Source organism: Leucoraja erinacea, chromosome 35 (genome assembly GCF_028641065.1).
Source record: "Leucoraja erinacea ecotype New England chromosome 35, Leri_hhj_1, whole genome shotgun sequence".
In the NCBI taxonomy this organism is placed as follows: Eukaryota; Metazoa; Chordata; class Chondrichthyes; order Rajiformes; family Rajidae; genus Leucoraja; species Leucoraja erinaceus.
Window position 1 is genome coordinate 12924621 of NC_073411.1, and position 21394 is coordinate 12946014.

Genomic DNA, 21394 nt, shown 5'->3' on the forward strand with positions numbered 1-21394 from the left:
TACTAATCAAGAATCTATCTATCTCTGCCTTAAAAATATCCATTGACTTGACCTCCACAGCCGTCTGTGGCAAAGAGTTCCACAGATTCATGACCCACTGACTAAAGAATTTCATACTCACCTTCCTAAAAGAATGTCCTTTAATTCTGAGGCTATGACCTCTAATCCTAGACTCTCCCACCAGTGGAAACATCCTCTCCACATCCACTCTAACCAGGCCTTTCAATATTCGGTAAGTTTCAATGAGGTCCCCCCCTCGTCCTTCTAAACTCCAGCGAGTACAATTGACAATAAGTGCATGAGTAGGCCATTCGGCCCTTCGAGACAGCACCGCCATTCAATGTGATCATGGCTGATCATCCCCAATCAGTACCCCGCTCCTGCCTTCTCCCCATATCCCCTGACTCCGCTATTTTAGCTCTCTCTTGAATGCATAGAAACATAGAAATTAGGTGCAGGAGTAGGCCATTCAGCCCTTCGAGCCTGCACCGCCATTCAATATGATCATGGCTGATCATCCAACTCAGTATCCCGTACCTGCCTTCTCTCCATACCCTCTGATCCCCTTGGCCACAAGGGCCACATTTAACTCCCTCTTAAATATAGCCAATGAACTGTGGCCTCAACTACCCTCTGTGGCAGAGAGTTCCAGAGATCCAGAGAACCCGCCTCCACCGCCCTCTGAGGCAGAGAATTCCACAGACAGGCCCAGTGCAGTGAAGCGCCCATGATATGTTAATGTGACGAGGGGCGGGGTGTGTGGGAGGGAGGGGGACGAACGGAGTGCCCAGAGACCTCAAGGCCATTATTTCCCTTCTGCAGATAAATCTACTCACTCATCAGTCTGGTACTCCTGTTTATTGCATGATAACAGGACACTGAAAAACAAACATATCACGATTCACAGAAAATAATCTCCAAAATCAATTCACCACTCTGAACACAGGAACGATTAAAATGAAAAAGATTTCACAGACAAGACAGACTACCACCTAAGATAAAGTGTGTGTCCACACTCAAGTTACATCCAATTATTGTCACGGCACAGGGAAGAGCCAAACTGAAAAATAGAACACCCTTCCTTGTGGGGTGTCCCTGCCGAATCTCATCAGCTCCCTTTAGTGCAAGAATTATTGCAAGTGGAGCGAGACGTCATTGTTTTTTGGGGTGCAGAGAGGCAAGCAAACCAGGCCCGGGATGACCATCTGAGCAGGTATCTCCCACTGCCTCCCTACACAGGGCAACGAGACGCAGGGTCCGAGGCTGCTAATCTGAAATAAAAACCAGAGGATGCAGGAAGCACTCAGCGGGTCAGGCAGCATCTGTGGAGAGAGAAGCAGTCAATGTTTCTGGTGGAAGACCCTTTGTTGGAAGGTGGGGCAGGCGTGATGGGTGAGGGGTGGGGTGGCAGCAGACAGCACCTTCTTAATGTGTGTGAAAGAACTGCAGTTGCTGGATAAAATCGAAGGTAGACACAAAATGCTGGAGTAATCAGCGGGTGGGGTAGCATCTATGGAGAGAAGGAATGGGTGACGTTTCCGGTCGAGACCCAAGGGTCTCCCATTGCTTGTTAGCATAGATGCTGCCTCACCCGCTGAGTTACTCCAGCATTTTGTGTGAGCACCTTCTTAATGCCAGGCAAAGAGGGGCAGGGTCAGGACCAGGGTCAGCACCAGGGGGGGTGGTGTGTGGGAGAAGGGGCCGGGGAAGGGGTGAGAGCGGGAGAGGCCAGCAGCAGGGACACTGAGCCAGACCGCCAACTCTCTGCGAGAAACCTATCGCCCTTTCCTCTCAGTGACCGGCAGGGCTAGAGGGGCCGAAGGGTCAGCAGTTGGAATCCAGGTGCTGAGCTGGCACTGATGAGACTGTGAATGAGAAAGTCCAATCCACGGGCCTTGTGCGCTAAAGTGGAGATGTGGAAACAAGGAACTGCAGGAGCTGGTTTACACACAAGGGCACGGATGGTCAGGGGTTTGGGCGGTCTGCAGTACACAGCTGTGATGGCAACAGGCAGCGCGCGTGGGTAAACTCCGACTGGTCCTCCAGAACCGGCCAAGTACATTGGGGTTGAGAGGTGTACCTGGACCAAACTCCACAGACCACAGTCTGCCATCTGTGCCCTGGCAATCTGCACTACCCATTTGTATTGGGTGCAAGTGAGACCAACTCAAGCCACAGCGATGAAGCCACTGACCCCTAGCTGGCTGGCCTTCAGTCCAGGCATGGGTGATGTCTCCTCTCTGATCCCCCTTGTGGACATCGGACCCCTCTGCCAAGTGGGCAGCAGACCCCGGGTGGCAGGAGCATGCGGCTGGTGCAGGGAGATGACTGCACTGCTCTGCAACACCCATGCAGCAGCAATCCAGCAGCTAGCTGCATCCACACCATCGCATGGCACAGGGTGTGGGTTACTAGCGTGGCATTTTATGCATGACCGGTGCCTCGTTGCGTGGGGTGGCATGGTGTGGCGAGGTTGGTCACTAGGATGGAGTAAGGGCCTGGTCGAGAGGGGGCAGGGGGGAAGGTCACTGAGGTCACTGTGGCCTGGCCTAGCCTGGGGATGAGGGGAAGCTGCTGTATTGATGGGGTTGGCCTTCTCCCATTCCTTGCACCTTGCCATGGGCGATGCTGGTCCGAGCTACTTCATGCCGAGGGGGGTATCAGGAGCTGGGTCTTCACACTCCACATGGCCAATGGGTCACGCAGGAAATATTCTCAAATGTAAAATACCATCCCATGCTTGAAAAGGCCTAACTCCAACAAAGGTTCACCAAACCTCCCGAGAGCTCGAAGTCCCCACAAAGTGGTGGCTGGTTGCACCAGGGCAGCACAGCGGTTCTCAATACCAGCACACAGCAACACCTGGCTTGTCCAGATCATGTATTGAACGTGGTGCCATCCACATCTCATTCCACCCCCCCCCCCTCCCCACACACTCACCCCCGCTGCTACCTGATTCTAAGTTACAGACACATTATTCACGCAGCTCCCTTGCAGATTTGGTCCACAGTTCCTGCACCGTCAGAGGCTGGGATTTCCTGTAATGTACAACGTAATTGCGGATAAAGAGAGGCCACTCCCAGAGTGAGGTGGGCTGAAGTGCCTCGGTGCTGGTTTGACAGTGATTTTGACTTGAGCCGCTCTGCACCCACCGCTTCCTCACAGCCCGTCGTCCAGCTCCTTCATCTTGCTGGTGAGCTCGGGGCCCGAGGCGGCGTCTCCCGGAGACTTGTCCGTGCTGCCCGGTGCGAAGGCGCTCAGGTCCAGGAACATCTTGGGGATGTCCTTCCCAAAATAAATCTTGCTGTTGGACGCGATGGCCCGGTACCGGAGCAGTTGCAAGTATTCTGGACTCAGCTTCAGCTGTGGAGAGACAAGGTGGAGATGCCGTCAACCAGGAAGTTGGTGCCACCCCCTTCCCTCACTGATGCTTCACTGCCAACAGAGGAGGCACTGCAGCTGCACAGGGGTGATCTTATAGAGGTGTATAAAATCATGAGAGGAATAGATCCGGTAGATGCACAGAGTCTCTTGCCCAGAGTAGGGGAATCGAGAACCAGAGTACATAGGTTTAAGGTGAGGGGGAAAAGATTGAATAGGAATCTGAGGGGTAACTTTTTCACACAAAGGGTCGTGGGTGTATGGAACAAGCTGCCAGAGGAGGTAGTTGAGGCTGGATCTAATCTAACGTTTAACGAACAGTTAAGACTCCAGATTCAGATTCAGATTCAATTTTAATTGTCATTGTCAGTGTACAGTACAGAGACAACGACAGGTACATGGATAGGGCAGGTTTGGAGGGATATGGACCAAGCGCAGGCAGGTGGGACGAGTATAGCTGGGACATGTTGGCCGGTGTGGGCAAGTTGGGCTGAAGGGCCTGTATAACTTAATGACTCTAGCTCAGCCAGCATCTCCCATTTGGTGTGTTGGGGTGGGCGGACCGTGAGGAAGGCTGTCAGTGTGTAGAGCAGTCCGCCCTCCCCCCCCACCGGGTGAGAGACCCCAGCCACAATCCCCACCCCCCCGGTTAGATACCCAGTCCCCTCGACACAGCAGTGCTCTCCTTGGTTTCTTGGTCCTCCAAAATATTCCAAATGGAATTTAAACTGGAGCTCGCTGACCCGGCAAGACCCTAGCCACAACCCCCCCCCCCCCCCCCCACCCCACCCCTCTCCCCCGGTCAGCTCACCCGGTTGGACTCGGACACTCTCTTTGCCGTGTAGAAGTCTGCATCAGCGCGGGCCTTCTCCCGGGCCAGGTATGCACCGTCTGTGTAAGGGAGAGGTTCGGCACAGAGCACACGCCGAGGTCAGTGCATGGTTTAGTTTAGCTTAGAGATACAGCGCGGAAACAGGCCCTACGGCCCACCGCATCCACGCCCCAACCCGCAATCCCCGCCCATTAACACTACCCTACACACACACACACACACACACACACACACACACACACACACACACACACTCACACACACTCACACTCACACACGACAATTTACAATTTTATCGGACCCAATTACCCTACAAACGTGCATGTCTTTGCAGTGTGGGAGGAAACCGGAGCATCTGGAGAAAACCCACGCAGGTCACGGGGAGAACGTACAAACCCATACAGACAGCACCCGTAGTCAGGATCGAACCCGGGTCTCCGGCGCTGTGAGGCAGCAACTCTACCGCTGCACTACTATTGATGCCGTGGTTTACTAAGGCAACCCCCACATATTCACACAGGTCTCCCCGCGCTCCCTCTACTGCCACTGATTCTCTCTCCCCCCCCCCCCCCCCCCCCCCCCCCCCCCAAGGGCCAACCACCCACCTTCAATCTCAGAAATCCGTTTCTCGGTTTCCTTCTCCATTATCATCTGGGCAAACTTAATTTCAGCCACTTGTGCAATCTTCTCAGCCTCTGCAAGGTAGGGTGGAGAGAGGAGCAGGTTACAAGGTGGTGGGCAGACCCCGGGGCCACATCTCAGAGCGTGGAGCAGGGGACGAGCTCACCGGGGGCCAGCTCACCTACTCCAAAGCTCATGCCCTTGGCTCTGAAGAAGTCGGGACAAATGGAGGAACAAGGAACTGCAGGTGCTGGTTTACAAACAAAGGACACAAAGTGCTGGAGTAACTCTGAGGGTCAGGGTAGAACGGTGTGACTGTGCAGCTCAAGTCTAATCACTTGATGCTTATGTACACTCCATGCACTGTTGCAGAGACAGTTTCTGCTCCCATCTTGCCTTGCCACCCGCAGTAAAGTAATCCCTCCACATTAATAACGCACTTGGGCCCACGCGATCTCCCAGTTGCTAAACACTTTGATTCCCCCTCCCATTCTCACACTGACCTTTCTGTCCTGGGCCTCCTCCACTGTCAAGAGAGAGTCTAAACACAAATTGGAGGAACAACACCTCATATTTGGCTTCGGCAGCTTACACCCCAGCGGTGTGAACATTAACTTCTCTAACTTCAAGATTCAAGAGAGTTTATTGTCATGTGTCCCAGATGGACAATGAAATTCTTGCTTTGCTTCAGCACAACAGAATATAGTAGGCATAAATAAATACAGAACAGATCAGTATGTCCATATACCATTGAATATATATATATATGGTAGACGGTTCACCAGACTGATTCCTGGGATGTCAGGACTGTCTTATGAAGAAAGACTGGATAGACTTGGTTTATACTCTCTAGAATTTAGGAGATTGAGAGGGGATCTTATAGAAACTTACAAAATTCTTAAGGGGTTGGACAGGCTAGATGCAGGAAGATTGTTCCCGATGTTAGGGAAGTCCAGGACAAGGGGTCACAGCTTAAGGATAAAGGGGAAATCCTTTAAAACCGAGATGAGGAACTTTTTTCACACAGAGAGTGGTGAATCTCTGGAACTCTCTGCCACAGAGTGTAGTTGAGGCCAGTTCATTGGCTATATTTAAGAGGGAGTTAGATGTGGCCCTTGTGGCTAACAGGATCAGGGGGTATGGAGAGAAGGCAGGTACGGGATACTGAGTTGGATGATCAGGCATGATCATATTGAATGGTGGTGCAGGCTCGAAGGGCCGAATGGCCTACTCCTGCACCTAATTTCTATGTTTCTATGTTTCTATATATAACTTCAAGTAACCCTTGCTTTCCCTCTCCCTCTCTTTCCTTCCTTCCCCCACCCTACTTCTCCGACTAGTTTCACTTTCCTCCTGATTCTGAATAAATGTCAAACTAACGCAGACAAAATGTGTGCACGGCCCTGTTGTTGGGACTCCCGGTAACCTGGATCACCCTGCCTCCTTGACTTTCCCAGCGCTGATGGGCAAGTCAAGGATCTACCATGGCTTTGCAAAGGCAGGCTGTACAGGAAAACCGTCCTCAACTCTGTAGCGCTAGAGGCAGCAGCACTGGGCAATGGTGAGTGAGACCGCCATGAGAGCAGCAGGGGGAGGTGGGGGGGGGGGGGGGGGGGGGGGGGGGGGGGGACGTGACGCTGCGTTGCTGGGAGTTTATTGAACCCCGTGTGTATACTGACCTATTAGAGCTTTCTTCCTCTCTGTCTCGGCCTCCTTCTCCACCACCTTCTGCTTCTGAGCTGCGATCAGCAGTTTGGTCTTTTCACTCTCCCTGGGGAAGCACAGAGAGGACAACACTCTTCAATACCTTTCCATCCTTCGTCCCCCATCTATGGGTCAAACAGTGTAGAACACAGGCCCTTGGGCCCAACTAACCCACGTCAAACAACATGTCCCTGCTACACTAGTCCCACCTCCCTGCATTTGGCCCATATCTCTCCAAACCCGTCCTATCCATGTGCTCGTCTAGATACTACTTAAACGTTGCGACTAAAGATCCTTTAGCGGAGCAAGATAGACCACTCCTGCTAAAGTGTAGTACGCAACGGAACGGAACGTGGGCCTTTTTTTCATCCATTTCAGTAACCGGACCCGACCCGACCCGACTCGCAGTGTAATCAACGTTGCGGGGGAACAGTTTGTGATAATAAATTAAAATTCTGAAAATGAGGAGAAGATTTTTCCCAAAGAACTTTTATTTTTACGAGGATGTTTCCGTAACCGGCTTCCGTCTCCCGCACTAGTATCTTTGCTGCCATACGGGATCTTTGGTGCGGAGACGGAAGCCGGTTACGGAAATGGGGCCGAAAATTACCCGTGAATCTGCCCATGGCTGTACTACGTCTTTCTCGTCGAGTGGACCATCTTGCTCGCTGTAGGATCTTTGGTTGTGATAGTCCCTGCCTCATCTACCTCCTCCGGCAGCTCGCTCCAGACACCCACCACCCTTTGTACCTTTTGCTTTACCATGGGTTCCCAGTCCCTTTGCACCTCCATTCCCCACCAGAAATGTCTCACAGCTCCCCCCCAGTTCTTCCTTGGACAGAGACCCTCACAGTTCCTCTCAGCCAACACTCTCGTCAGTCAGTGGAAAGAGATAGACACAGAGTGCCGGGGCAACTCAGCGGGTCAGGCAGCATCTCTGCCGAAAAAATAACGGCTGATGCTTTCAGTCTGAAGAAGGGTCCTGACCTGAAATGTTGTCCAGAGAGATGCTGCCTGACCCGCTGAGTTACCCCAGCACTCTGTGTCTGTCTACAGTCAGTACAACAACTGGGGGAAGGGTACAGTCCAGCACAAACCTCTCCCATGTGGGAGTTGCTGAGTTAAGACCCGACCTCGCCGAACTTACATCAGTTCGTAATTTCTGCGGATGGCTTCTGGGATGTTTGGCTTGGTCACACGCACCGCCTGCAGAGAGAGAGAGAGAGATTGTAACGTCATAAGGAATAGGAGTAGAATTAGGCCATTCGGCCCATCAAGTCAACTCCGCAATTCATTCAATGCCGATCTATCTCTCCCTCCTAACCCCATTCTCCTGCCTTCTCCCCATAACCCCTGACACCCGTACTAATAGTCATAGAGTGTAGAAACAGGCCCTTCGGCCCAACTTGCCCACACCGGCCAACAATGTCCCAACTACACTAGTTCCCACCTGCCTGTGCTTGGTCCATATCCCTCCAAACCAGTCCTATCCATGTACCTGTCTAACTGTGGGATAGTCCCAGCCTCAACTTCCTCCTCTGGCAGCTTGTTCCATACACCCACCACCCTCTGTGTGAAAAAGTTACCCCTCGGATTCCTATTAAATCTTTTCCCCTACACCTTGAACCTATGTCCTCTGGTCCTCGATTCCCCTACTCTGGGCAAAAGACTCTGTGCATCTACCCGATCTATTCCCCTCTTGATTTAGTACAATCAAGAATCTCTGCCTTAAAAGTACCCACTGACTTGGCCTCCACAGCCTTCTGTGACAAAGAATTCCACAGATTCACCACCCTCTGACTAAAGAAATTTGCCGTCATCTCCTTCCTAAATGAAACGTCCTTTAATTCTGATGCTGTGACCTCTAGTCCTAGACTCTCCCACTAGTGGAAACATCCTCTCCACATCCACTATATCCAGGCCTGTCATTATTCTGGTGAAACACAGAGGCCTTGGGTAAAGACAGCTGGCTGCAGCCGGTAAGGCTGGTGTTACCGGGGAGCAGTGTACACCGTGTCACCAGCTCCGCTCTGCTCCAAGCTGAGGGTAGATTGTTTGGCAGCAACAACGAGACCCACAGCAAAGGCAGAGCATTCCTGCAGCTCCCAACTCAACTAGAACATGGAAGAGCCAACACAAGAACTGCCCCTCTGGCTCCCAAATGGCCCCGTCTCCACGCTGCATCTCCAATATAAACCAAGCTATGGGCATGCCATGAGTTGGGGGGGGGGTCTCACACGGATCACAGGGCAGGCATGGTGGCGCAGCAGTAGAGTTGCTGCCTCACAGCGCCAGAGACCCGGGTTTGATTCCGACTACAGGCGCTGTCTGTACGGAGTTTGCACGTTCTCCCCGTGACCCGCGCGGATTTTCTCCCAGACCTTCGCTTTCCTCCCACACTCCAAAGACGTGCAGCTTTGTAGGTTAATTGGCTCGGTATAATTGTACATTGTCCCGAGAGTGGGGATCGCCGGTCGGTGCGGACTTGGTGGGCCGAAGGGCCTGTTTCCGCGCTGTGCTTCTGTATCTCTCAGCGAAAGCCAGAACAGCGGAGAGAGGCGGAGGGAGGACTGGCTGGTGGAGAGAGGTGAAGGAGTGAAGGGTGTCTGGTGGTTCAGTTCAGTCCAAGGACACAATACAGAAGCAGGCCCTATGGGCCCACTGAGTTTACGCCGACCAGCGACCACCCTGTATACCAGCACTATCCTACATATTAGGGACAATTTACCAAGCTAATTAACCCGCAAGTCTTTGGAGTGTGGGAGGAAACTGGAGCACCCGGAGAAAACCCACGTGGTCACAGGAAGAATGTACAAACTCCGTATAGACAGCGCCTGTAGTTGGGATCGAACCCGGGTCTCTGGCGCTGTGAGGGAGAGACGTCACTGTGCCACCCCGTGGTTGCAGCCCAGCACTCCTAGCGCCTCACACCGCTAATCAAAGATCCGATAGCAGAGCAAGATAGACCACTCCTTCTAAATGCAATGGCTGATGTGTAGTTTCATCCATTTCAGTAACCCGACCCGACTCGCAGTGTAATCAACGTTGCGGGGGAACAGTTTGTGATAATAAATTAAAATCTGAAACTGAGGAGAAGATTTTTCCCAAATAAGTTTTTTTTTTACGAGGATGTTTCCGTAACCGGCTTCCGTCTCCGCACTAGTATCTTTGCTCCGCTACGGGATCTTTGGTGCGGAGACGGAAGCCGGTTACGGAAATGGGGCCGAAAATAACCCGTGAATCTGCCCATGACCGTACTACGTCTTTTTCGTCGAGTGGACGATCTTGCTCGCTGTAGGGTCTTTGCCGCTAATGCCACGGGTCACTGAGGTCAGCACCTCCCACACTACCGCCGCCACAGGTCACTGAGGGAAGCTCACGTGAATGATGAGTCCGGGCGCCATGCTGGTCAGGTCCTGCTGCAGAGCCAACTTCAGGTCCTCATCAATCCGATCTGTCGGGACAAGGAGCCGTTGTCAGCAGAGCACGGAGCAGGGAGATGGGGAGGGTCGGAGAGGGAGGTGGAGGGGGGGGGGAGAGAAGAGGCAGATGGGTGGGGCGGTAGAGGGGGAGGGTGGAGGGGTGGATAGGGGGAGAGGGGGGAAAGGAGAGGTTCGCAGGGGGGAGAGGAGAAATTACATGCGGAGGTGAAAGGGGTTATGGAGAGGGGTAGGAGGGGAGGGGGGAAAGCAGTATAGTGGAGGGAAAGGAGAGATGGGAGGATGGGGACAGGGGAAGCATGCACATCCCGCCAACACCCTGTAATGTCCAGTTACTCCCTTCCTTCCGTACTCTCCCCCCACCTCTAGTCTGCCCCTTCCCACTGGGATTCATACCCCTGGTCTCTCATCCCCCCTGGGTTCCCCCCTTCCATTCCCCACCTCCCCCTGGGACCTTCCCCGTACTAATTCCCCCCTCCCCTCTCTCCCTCTGGTCCCCCTTCACCCCCACCACCCTCTCCCCCATCCTCTGGTCTCCCACCACCACCTACCACCTATCACCCTAACCCCCCCCCCCCCCCCCCCCCCCCCCCCCCCCCCCCCCCGTCCCCCACCACCCCCTCCCCCCCCCCCCCCCCCCCACCCCCCCCCGCCCCCCCCCCCCCAACCCTTATTTCCCTCCCCCCCCACCATCACCTCTCCCTTCACCTCCCACTCCTATACCCCCCCCCCCCCCCTCTCTGGACACCGCCCCACCACCCCACCCTATTTCAGATTCAGATTCAATTCTGAATTCAATTCCCCCCTCCCCATCACCTCCCACCCCTATTCCCCCCCCCCTCTGGACCCACCCCCTCCACCTCACCCTATTTCCCCCCCCCTCCCCCCTCACCCCCCTCCCCCCTATTCCACCACCCCCTTCCTCCCGACCCCTATTCCACCCCTCCCCACCCACCCCCCCCCACCCACACCCCTACCCCCCCCCCCCCTCCCTTCTGGTCCCACACCATCCCTTCCCAACCCTCTGGACACTATGTCCCCCCCCCACCACCCCCCCCTCCCCCCCCCCCCCCCCGGGTGGCGCCCCCACTTGCCGAAGAGTTGTATGTACACCTCCTGCATTGTGTGCACGCTGCAGAACTGGTTGAGCTCGTGGTGGATCTTGTTGAAGATCAGCGCCCTGTCATAGTCGGCCGTGAAGTTCCTCACGATGTCGTACACTGCACACAACATGGCCCACACTGGCGTCAGTCAGCCCCGCCCGGCCTGGCCTGGTGGGGAGCCCACATACAGCGGGGAGGGAGGGGGATGGGGAGGGGGATGGGGGCCATGTCTGGGCAATGTCAGGCCCGAGTGAGGTGGTGGGAAGGTGAGGTGGAGCAGAGTTGGTTCCATACACCCACCGCCCATTTCACCTCCGCCCCCATCGCTTGATCTTTACCATGGATGCCCAGTCCCTTTACACCTCCACACCCCACCAGAAACTCCCCGTTGGATTGCAACCTTGTCTTGGTCGGGGAGTGTGTGTGTCTCAGTGACCCCTAGACCTATGCTAGTGGGAGATTCATCTCCTGTTAGGGTCTCCCATGCTGGACAGGTCGAAGGGTAGAGGCGAGAAGGAGTACGATCCACTGGTCCTCCAGGTTGGAGGTTGAGCACAGGGCTAACAACCCCGTCTCGTAAAACAAACATGTTACGGAAACAGCAACTGAAGGAATCAACATGGTGGTGCTGGCTCGAAGGGCCGAATGGACTACTCCTGCACACATTGTCTGTTGTCTAACACTACTGAGTGGAGGACCTTCATTGCTGCCCTACATGCCAGGAGGCATAATAGGCAGTAAGTAATGGCCCTGTCCAACGGTACGAGTTCATTCCAAGAGCTCTCCCGAGTTTTTAAAAAAATCAAACTCGTGGTAAGCACGGAGAATGAACGTAGCGGGTACGTCGGAGCTCGGGGATGTCTCTTAGCGGCTCGTAACGCTAACGGCAGGTACTCGGGAAGACTCGCTTACGGCAGGTAAGCACGGGAAGACTCATGAAGATTTTTCAACATGTTGAAAAATGTCCACGAGAGCCCGGAGTACTTACGAGCCGCCATTACCGTAAATCTCCAAGTTCGAATCAGGGCAAACTTGGGGAGACCTCTTGAATGAACTCGTACAGTGAGACAGAGGTTTAAGTAAGTAACTACCCGACCAGGACAATCTCACAGCCACCCGCCAGTTCTTCCTTGAACGGAGACCCAAACAGTTCCCCTCAACTAACATCCACCTCAGTTCACTGTTGAAGACCCTGCGTCAGTTCTGCTGCTGCGTTGATCCAGGCCGGGTCCTGGAGTGGGACGAGAACCGGTGACCCTCTGGCTCGAGGCTGAGTGAATGCTGCCGCCAGGGCACAGCTGCTAGCGGACCCTTGTGGTTTCCGGGTCAGCGGCTGATGCATAGTCACCCACCACAGACACAGGCCCTTCAGCCCAACTAGTTCATGGGCTGCACAGATGGAGTAACTCAGCGGGTCAGGCAGCATCTCTGGAGAGAAGGAATAGGTGACGTTTCGGATTGTGGCCTTTCCGAGTATAAAAGTTTCTGTTATCATCGTTACTTTTTGGCACAACTTTAATGTTCTCCACCTCTCTACATCACCGTCTATCTCTCTCGTTTCCCTTTCCCGTGAATCTCCAGAGAGGAGGAATGGGCGACGTTTCGGGTTGAGTCTGAGGAAGGGTCTCGACCCGAAACGTCACCCATTCCTTCTCTCCAGAGATGCTGCCTGTCCCGCTGAGTTACTCCAGCATTTTGTGTCTATCTTGTATTTTTAAGGACGTGTCTTTAGAATGGAGATGAGGAAGAATTTATTTAGTCAGAAGGTGGTGAATCTGCGGAATTCTTTGCCACAGACGGCTGTGGCACCCACGTTAATAGATGTTTTTAAAACTGAGGTTCCTGATTAGTAAGGGTGTCACTGGTTATGGGGGGAAGGCAGGAGAATGGGGATGAGTGGGGAAGATAGATTAGCCATGATCCAATGGCAGAGCAGACCCAATGGGCCGAATGGCCTAATTCTGCTCCTATGTCTTATGGTTTATGTCGTGGTGGAAAGTGTCACTTGGATTTGGAAATGATTTGATTCCAGAGAGTTGATAAGAGGGTGGAGGGGAGCGGCGCAGAACCAGCGAGGGAGAGGGGACTCCGAGCGATTTATACCCAGGGTGTGAAGTGTATAGTCCGGCTGTTGCCCTGGTGACAGAAGAGCGGGGAGGGAGGTGGGGGGGAAACTGAGAGTCAGCGTGGGTTACATACAAGCGGTATCACGGGGAGACGGGACTGAGTCAGTGTGAGTTATGTACAAGCAGCAGAGAGCGGGGAAGGGGGACGGAGTCAGGGTGGGTGATGTGTATGTGGCAGTAGACAATAGACAATAGGTGCAGGAGTAGGCCATTCGGCCCTTTGAGCCAACACCGCCATTCAATTTGATCATCCCCAATCAGTACCCATTCCTGCCTTCTCCCCATATCCCCTGACTCCGCTATTTTTAAGAGCCCTATCCAGCTCTCTCTTGAAAACATCCAGAGAACCTGCCTCCACCGCCCTCTGAGGCAGAGAATTCCACAGACTCACCACTCTCTGTGAGAAAAAGTGTTTCCTCGTCTCCGTTCTAAATGGCTTACCCCTTATTCTTAAACTGTGTGTGTGGCCCCTGGTTCTGGACTCCCCCAACATCGGGAACATGTTTCCTGCCTCCAGGGTGTCCAAACCCCTTAACAATCTTATATGTTTAAATAAGATCTCCTCTCATTCTTCTAAGCTCGTACTGTTGGGACAAGGGGACTGAGACGGAGTCGGTGTGGGTTACGTCCTAGCGGCAGGAGTTTGTGCGAGCTGATGTCTGCAGGAGCGGCTGGGACGGGCGAGTGAATGGCTGAGCCGGGTGGAGCGTTCTGTAGTGCCTGGGCTGATGTTGGTTGAAGACACCAATGGAATGACGGGGAGGGGGGGAGGTGGGGAGGGCGAACTCCTTACCTGCAGATGGAATGAGGAAATTCACCACTTCAATCCGATCGAAGTAGATTATTACGCCGCCACTGCCAAAGACGGAGAAAAATGGAAATTAATGCTGCTAATAGGCGATGGAATGGCATCTGTCATCTGCCTCTTGGTGGCAGGTTAACTGTACAATAGACTGATGCATCTTCTTTACACATGACTGTCAACTGTGGGAGAACGAGTCCAAAACCTCAACGCCCATTGTCTGACCTCAGGTGGCAGCGGCAAATGCTGAAGCATCTCTGACTAAAACCAACTTCACCCACATACAAGCTAGTGACACAGATACGCCCTTTAAGCCAATTAACCTACAAACCTGTACGTCAATGACTCTCGAACAGTGGCACTAACGTCGGTGGTGATGAAGTGCTTTGAGAGGTTGATTATGGCCCAAATCAACTCCTACCTCGACAAGAACCTCGACCCACTGCAGTTCGCTTACCGCCACAACAGATCAACGGTGGATGCGATCTCGCTGGCCCTCCACTCCGCTCTGGACCACTTGGACAACAAAAACTCATATGTCAGGCTGTTATTCATTGACTACAGCTCGGCATTTAATACCATCGTCCCCTCCAAGCTGGTTACCAAGCTCTCAGATCTGGGTCTCTGCGCATCCCTCTGCAATTGGATCCTCGACTTCCTCATCCACAGACCACAGTCTGTCCGTATTGGTGGAAATGTGTCATCCTCGATAACAATCAGCACGGGAGCACCTCAAGGCTGCGTGCTCAGCCCCCTGCTGTACTCACTCTATACTCATGACTGTGTAGCCGGACATAGTGCGAACTCCATCATCAAGTTCGCCGACGACACCACTGTTGTGGGACGTATCACTGATGGGGACGAGACAGAGTATAGAAGTGAGATCGACCGATTGACCAAATGGGGCCAGCACAATAACCTGGCTCTCAACACCAGCAAAACCAAGGAACTGATTGTTGACTTTGCAAGGGGTAGGATAGGGACCCACAATCCCGTTTATATCAATGGGACGATGGTGGAAAAGGTCAAGAACTTCAAATTCCTGGATGTGCACTTTTCCCAAGATCTTTCATGGTCCCAGCACATGCTACCAATCCCAGTTGTGAAGACACTGGTATGTATCGCTGTCTCATTGTAGGACATTGATCATTCTTTTTTATTCTGGATTTTAATTCATGGATTGTGTTTAATTAATATATAATTTATTATGCTTTTATAAGTGATATATTAATATTTGATGTGTATTTTATGTTTTTACATGCAATGTATTTTTTATGTAATGTTGCCCCTTGTCTGGACCTTGAGTCCGATATAAAGTTTATTATTATTATTACTGATGCAATTATAAAGAAAGCTCATCAGCGCCTCCACTTCCTGAGAAGATTACGGAGAGTCGGTATGTCAAAGAGGACTCTCTCGAACTTCTACAGGTGCACAGTAGAGAGCATGCTGACCGGTTGCATCGTGGCTTGGTTCGGCAACTTGAGCGTCCAGGAGCGGAAAAGGATGCAGAAAGTTGTGACCACTGCCCAGTCCATCATTGGCTCTGACCTCCCCACCTTCCAGGGGATCTGTCGCAGTCGCTGCCTCAAAAAGGCTGCCAGCATCATCAAGGACCCACACACCATCCTGGCCACACACTCATCTCTCCGCTACCACCAGGTAGAAGGTACAGGAGCCCGAAATCTGCAACATCCAGGTTCAGGAACAGCTTCTTCCCCACAGTCATCAGGCTATTAAACTCACCATCAAACAAACTCTGAACTATAACAGTCTATTGCACTTTATCTGATTATTTATGTGTATATATATGGTCTATGCTATACAGACACACTGATCTGTTCTGTATTTATGTTTACAATACTCTGTTGTGCTGCAGCAAGCAAGAATTGCATTGCCCTATCTGGGACACATGACAATAAACTCCCATGACTGGACTTGACTATTGACTTGTGCGGGAGGAAACCGGAGCACCCGGAGTAAACCCATGCAGTCACAGGGAGAGCGTACAAACCCCGTACAGGCAGCTCCCGTAGTCAGAATCGAACCCGGGTCTTTGGCGCTGAGAAGCAGCGACTCTACCGCTGCGCCACTGTGCCGCTGAGCTAACATCTGCTGCCGCTCCAGCCGATGACAGAGCCTACAGGTGACACAATACACGCACGCAGACACACGCGAACACACAGGCTTACCTCGTGCCACACGGGACGTTTTTCACGTCATCGGTCTGCAGGGTGGTCTGAAAAATAAACTCTGAATCAAACACCGGAAAGAAACAGAGCTGTTTGCGTGTTGGGTGGAGAGCGGGAAATCACGGTGTGGGGAGGGGGGGGAAGAGAAATATTTTAAATGGTCGCTCTCTGGGTGGTGGCTTCAAACAAGAGGGGCAAGTGGCACATCTCCAACAGTAGACAAGGCCCATTGTTTATTTTGTTTAGTTTACGTTAGAGGTACAGCACGGAAACAGGCCCTTCGGCCCACTGAGTCCGCACCGACCAGTGATCCCCGCACACTAACAATATCCTACATAGAAACATAGAAAATAGGTGCAGGAGTAGGTCATTCGGCCCTCCAAGCCTGCACCGCCATTCGATATGATCATGGCTGATCATCCAACTCAGTATCCCATCCCTGCCTTCTCTCCATACCCCCCTGATCCCTTTAGCCACAAGGGCCACATCTAACTCCCTCTTAAATATAGCCAATGAACTGGCCTCAACTACCTTCTGTGGCAGAGAATTCCAATGATTCACCACTCTCTGTGTAAAAAATGATTTTCTCATCTCGGTCCTAAAAGACTTCCCTCTTATCCTTAAACTGTGACCCCTAGTTCTGGATGTCCCCAACATTGGGAATAATCTTCCTGCATCTAGTTTCCAACCCCTACAAGATCCCCCCTCAATCTTCTAAATTCTACACACACTAGGGACAATTTACACTTATACCAATTGGTGTATGTGACAATAAATGTAACTTGAACGTGAACTTGGGTGCCTGGAATGCACCACCAGGGGTGGTGGTGGAGGCAGAGATGAAGGTGGCAGCTGAGAGACTTTTACAAAGGTACATGGAAGTGCAGGGAATAGAGGGATATGGACCATGTGCGGACAGATGAGACCAGTTTAACTTGGAGTCGTGGTTGGCACAGGCAGCAAAGGGCCTGTTCTTGTGCTGTTCCATGTTAGCTCTGTGTAGTTTCTGAGCACAGGAGGCATCTATTGCCACATGTACCAATTGGTACAGTGAAATTTGTGCTCACCAGACAGCCATACAATTTTTTTTTTTAAAGACACAGAACACCATAGTCTTTAACACAAACATCCCCACACCGCGGAATCAAAGTTTCCCACTGTGCGGGAAGGCACCAACGATCAGTCATCCACCTCTTTGTTGGAATGAGTGTGGGTTAGTATAGGGTGAGCAAGTGTTTGACGGCACTGGGCCTCCGCAGTATAGAAGGTTGGGGGGGGGGGGGTCCACATTGAAACTTACAGAATAATGAAAGGCATAAATAGAATGGATGATGAAAGGATGTTTCCACTGGTGGGAGAGTTCAGGACCAGGGGTCGTAGCCTCAGAATTAAAGGGGGCTCTTTTAGAAAGGAGGTGAGGAGGAACTTCGTTAGTCAGAGGGTAGTTAATCTGTGGAACTCATTGCCACAGAGGGCTGTGGAGGCCAAGTCAGTGAATATTTTTAAGGCAGAGATAGACAAATGGGTGTCAAGAGTTATGGGGAGAAGGCAGGAGAATGGGGTGAGGAAGCAGAGATCAGTCACGGTTGAATTGCGGAGTAGACCGGATGGGCCGAATGGCCTTATTCTTCTCCTATAACTTGCGAACTTGTTTCCACACTGTGCATCGGTGCTCTGACAGGACCCACCTGCACAGCTTTGAAGGTGGTGATAAACGGGATCATCAGGTGGAAGCCTGGGCCGCTCGTGGACTTCAGCAGCGCTCCTCCCCTGCGGAACAATTCAAAAGGCCGTGAGGCAGGGGGAGGAAACACAGGACACCATGCACAGTAACAAAGCCCAGCTTCTGAACAGCAATCCGACAACAAAGATAGACTCAGGGTGCTGGAGTAACTCAGCGGGTCAGGCAGCATCCCTGGAGAAGAGGAATTGGTGACGCTTCAGGTCGAGACCCATCTTCAGCGATTTTTTCGCTGAAAAAATGTTATTATGTTTGCCTCATGAACTTTAAGTTTATGAAAGAGAGAGAAGTGATTAATAAAATCATAATAATTTTAATGTAGGGGTTCACTGAGATATATGAAAATTATTTCAAAGGTTCCGCAAGGTCAAAAGGTTGAAACATAGAAACATAGAAATTAGGTGCAGGAGTAGGCCATTCGGCCCTTCGAGCCTGCACCGCCATTCAACATGATCATGGCTGATCATCCAACTCAGTATCCCGTACCTGCCTTCTCTCCATACCCCCTGGTCCCCTTAGCCACAAGGGCCACATCTAACTCCCTCTTAAATATAGCCAATGAACTGGCCTCAACTACGCTCTGTGGCAGAGAGTTCCAGAGATTCACCACTCTCTGCGTGAAAAAAGTTCTTCTCATCTCGGTTTTAAAGGATTTCCCCTTTATCCTTAAACTGTGACCCCCTTGTCCTGGACTTCCCTAACATCGGGAACAATCTTCCTGCATCTAGCCTGTCCAACCCCTTGAGAAACGCTGGCCTACACTGTAGGGACAATTTACAGGCTGATTAACCGAAAAGCCCGCACATCTTTGGGATGTGGGAGACCAGAGCACCCGGTGGAAAAGAGGGAGAACGTGCACACTCCACACAGACAGCACTCAAGGTCACGTTTGAAGCGGGGTCTCCTGCGTTACGAGGCAGCGGCTGTATTCCATGCGCTGCCAGTTATACCCTCTGCACTGCTGAGTTCCAGGCGGGTTGTACACAGAGCTCATTCCAACCGCCATGTCACTCCGTCGCCCCCTCCACTGTCATTCTCAGCTCCTGTCCCTCCCCCCCCCCCCCCCCCCCCCCCCCCACCTCGACAGTCGCTCACACCAGCACCCCCCGTCCATGTGTGTGTGTGGGGACAGGGTCCAGGGTCAGTAAGATGGTCTAGGTCGGTGTGAGGGTTGGGGGAGAGGGGCCGGGGTCAGAGATCAGTGACAGGGTCATGGGTCGGAGACAGGGGTCAATTACAGGGATCGGGGACAGAGGCCGGGGTCAGGAGTGGATGCGAGGGGCCAGGGATCATAGACAGGAGGGGTCAGGGGCAGGTAGCTGGGGGCAGGGGTTGGTTGTCGGGGTCAGGGGTCAGGGTCAGTGGACGGTTGTCGGGGTCAGGGGTCGGTTGTCAGGGTCAGGGGGCGGTTGTCGGGGTCAGGAATGGATGGGAGAGGTCGGGGATCGAGGTCAGGGTTTGAGGCGGGGATCATAGTCAGGAAGGGTCAGGGGCAGGTAGTTGCGGTCAGGTTATCAGGGTCAGGCGTGGATTGTCTGGGTCGGGGGTCAGCTGCCAGGGTCAGGGGTCAGCGCCAGGCTCACCTGTAGTAGACGGCGATGTGACCCTCCTCCACCTTGTGTACGGAGGAGAAGACCATGGCGGCAATGATGGCGGCTGCCACGGCAACCAGGGAGCTGAGCTGAGCCATCGCTACGGCCTGTGGGGGAGGGGGAGACGGTCAGATACGAGACATCCCTCTCCCTCCCTCTCTCTCCTATCGCTCCCCACTCATGTCATAAGTGATTGGAGTAGAATTAGGCCATTCGGCCCATCAAGTCCACTCCACCATTCAATCATGGCTGATCTATCTCTCCCTCCCAACCCCATTCTCCTGCCTTCTCTCCATAATCCCTGACACCCACACTGATCATGAATCTACCTATCTCTCCTTCCTCCCCTTCTCTCTCCTCCCTCTTCTCTTCCTCTCTCCCTCCCATTTCTCTCTCCCTTCTTCTTCTTCTCTCTCCTTCTCTCTCCCCTTCTCTCCCTCTCTCCCCTTCTCTCTCCCCTTCTCTCTTCCCCCTCTCTCTTCCTCTCTCTCTCCCTTCTTCCTCTCCTTCTCTCACTCTCCCCCTCCTTCCCCTTCTCTCTTCCTCTCTCTCTCTCTCCCCCATTTCTTTCTCTCCCTTCTTCTTCTTCTCTCTCCCCTTCCCTCTCTCTCCCCTTCTCCTTCTTTCTCCCCCTTCTCTATCTCTCCCTCTCTCCCCTCTTCTCTCCCTCTCTCTCTCTCTCTCTCTCTTCCTCTCTCTTTCTCCTTCTCTCCCTCTCTCTCACCTTCTCTCTCTCCCACAGTTCGGGCCCAGCGGCGACCGGTGATGACGTGTCCCTGTGTGGGCGGCGCCGGGAGATGACGTCGCCGAGGCCCCGCCCGGAGATCTGGAACCACTCGACACCGCCCCCTCCCGGTCACAGGGCGGGCAGGCAGTGGGGGGTGGGGGAGAGGGGGAGGGGGAGAGGGGGGGAGGGGGGGAGGAGGGGGAGGGGGAGAGGGGGGAGAGGGGGAGAGGGGGGGGAGAGGGGGAGGGGGGAGAGGGGGGGAGGGGGAGGGGGGGGGGGGGGGGGGGGGGGGGGGGGGGGGGGGAGGGGAGAGGGGGAGAGGGGGGGAGGGGGGGGGGGGGAAGGGGGAGAGGGGGAGAGGGGGAGAGGGGGGGAGAGGGGGGAGAGGGAGGAGGGGGGGGAGGAGAGGGGGGGAGGGGGGGAGGAGGGGGGAGGGGGGGGAGAGGGGAGGAGAGGGGGAGGGAGGAGGAGAGGAGGGGGGAGAGGGGGGGGGGGAGGGAGAAGGGAGAGAGGGGAGAGGGGGAGAGGGGGAGAGGGGGAGAGGGGGGAGAGGGGGAGAGGGGGAGGGGGGGGAGAGGGAGAGGGGGGGGAGAGGGGGGGGGGGGGGGGGGGGGGGGGGGGGGGGGGGGCAGGGGAGGGGGGGGGGGGGGGGGGGGAGGGGGGGGGGGGGGGGGGGGGGGAGGGGGAGGGGGGGGGGGGGGGGGGAGGGAGGGAGGGGGGGAGGGGGGAGGGAGAGGGAGAAGAGAGAGAGAGAGGGAGAGAGAGAGAGAGGGGGAGGGAGGGGAGAGGGAGAGGGGGAGAGGGGGAGAGAGAGAGGGGAGAGGGAGGGGGAGGATGGAGAGGGAGAGGTGAGAGAAGAGTAGAGAGTATTGTGTTCAGTTCTGGACACCATGTTATAGGAAAGATATTGTCAAGCTTGAAAGGTTACAGAGAAGATTAACGAGGATGTTGCCTGGACTAGAGGGTGTGAGCTATAGGGAGAGGTTGAGTCAGCTGGGACTCTATACCTTGGAGTGCAGGAGGATGAGGGGTGATCTTATACAGGTGTACCAAATCATGAGAGGGGGGTGGAAGATTGCAACCTTCACATGGTCCACCCTGTTTCGACTAATGCAATCAAGTCGACGTGCACA

At 53.7% G+C, this 21394-nt stretch overlaps 1 protein-coding gene across 1 annotated transcript; it reads right to left on the bottom strand.

The window, feature by feature from the left end:
• Window positions 1-843: 843 nt before the first annotated feature.
• On the bottom strand, window positions 844-20344 carry LOC129713351 (erlin-2-like). Its single transcript, XM_055662338.1, has 12 exons — window positions 20259-20344; window positions 19526-19641; window positions 17890-17971; window positions 16202-16248; window positions 14001-14062; window positions 11073-11198; window positions 9919-9992; window positions 7686-7744; window positions 6514-6605; window positions 4819-4908; window positions 4193-4272; window positions 844-3363 (listed from the first exon to the last, which is right to left on the bottom strand). Exons 2-12 carry the CDS (start codon window positions 19630-19632, stop codon window positions 3160-3162), a joined length of 1023 nt encoding a protein of 340 aa, XP_055518313.1. The 5' UTR covers window positions 19633-19641; window positions 20259-20344; the 3' UTR covers window positions 844-3159.
• Between the last annotated feature and the right edge of the window lie 1050 nt (window positions 20345-21394).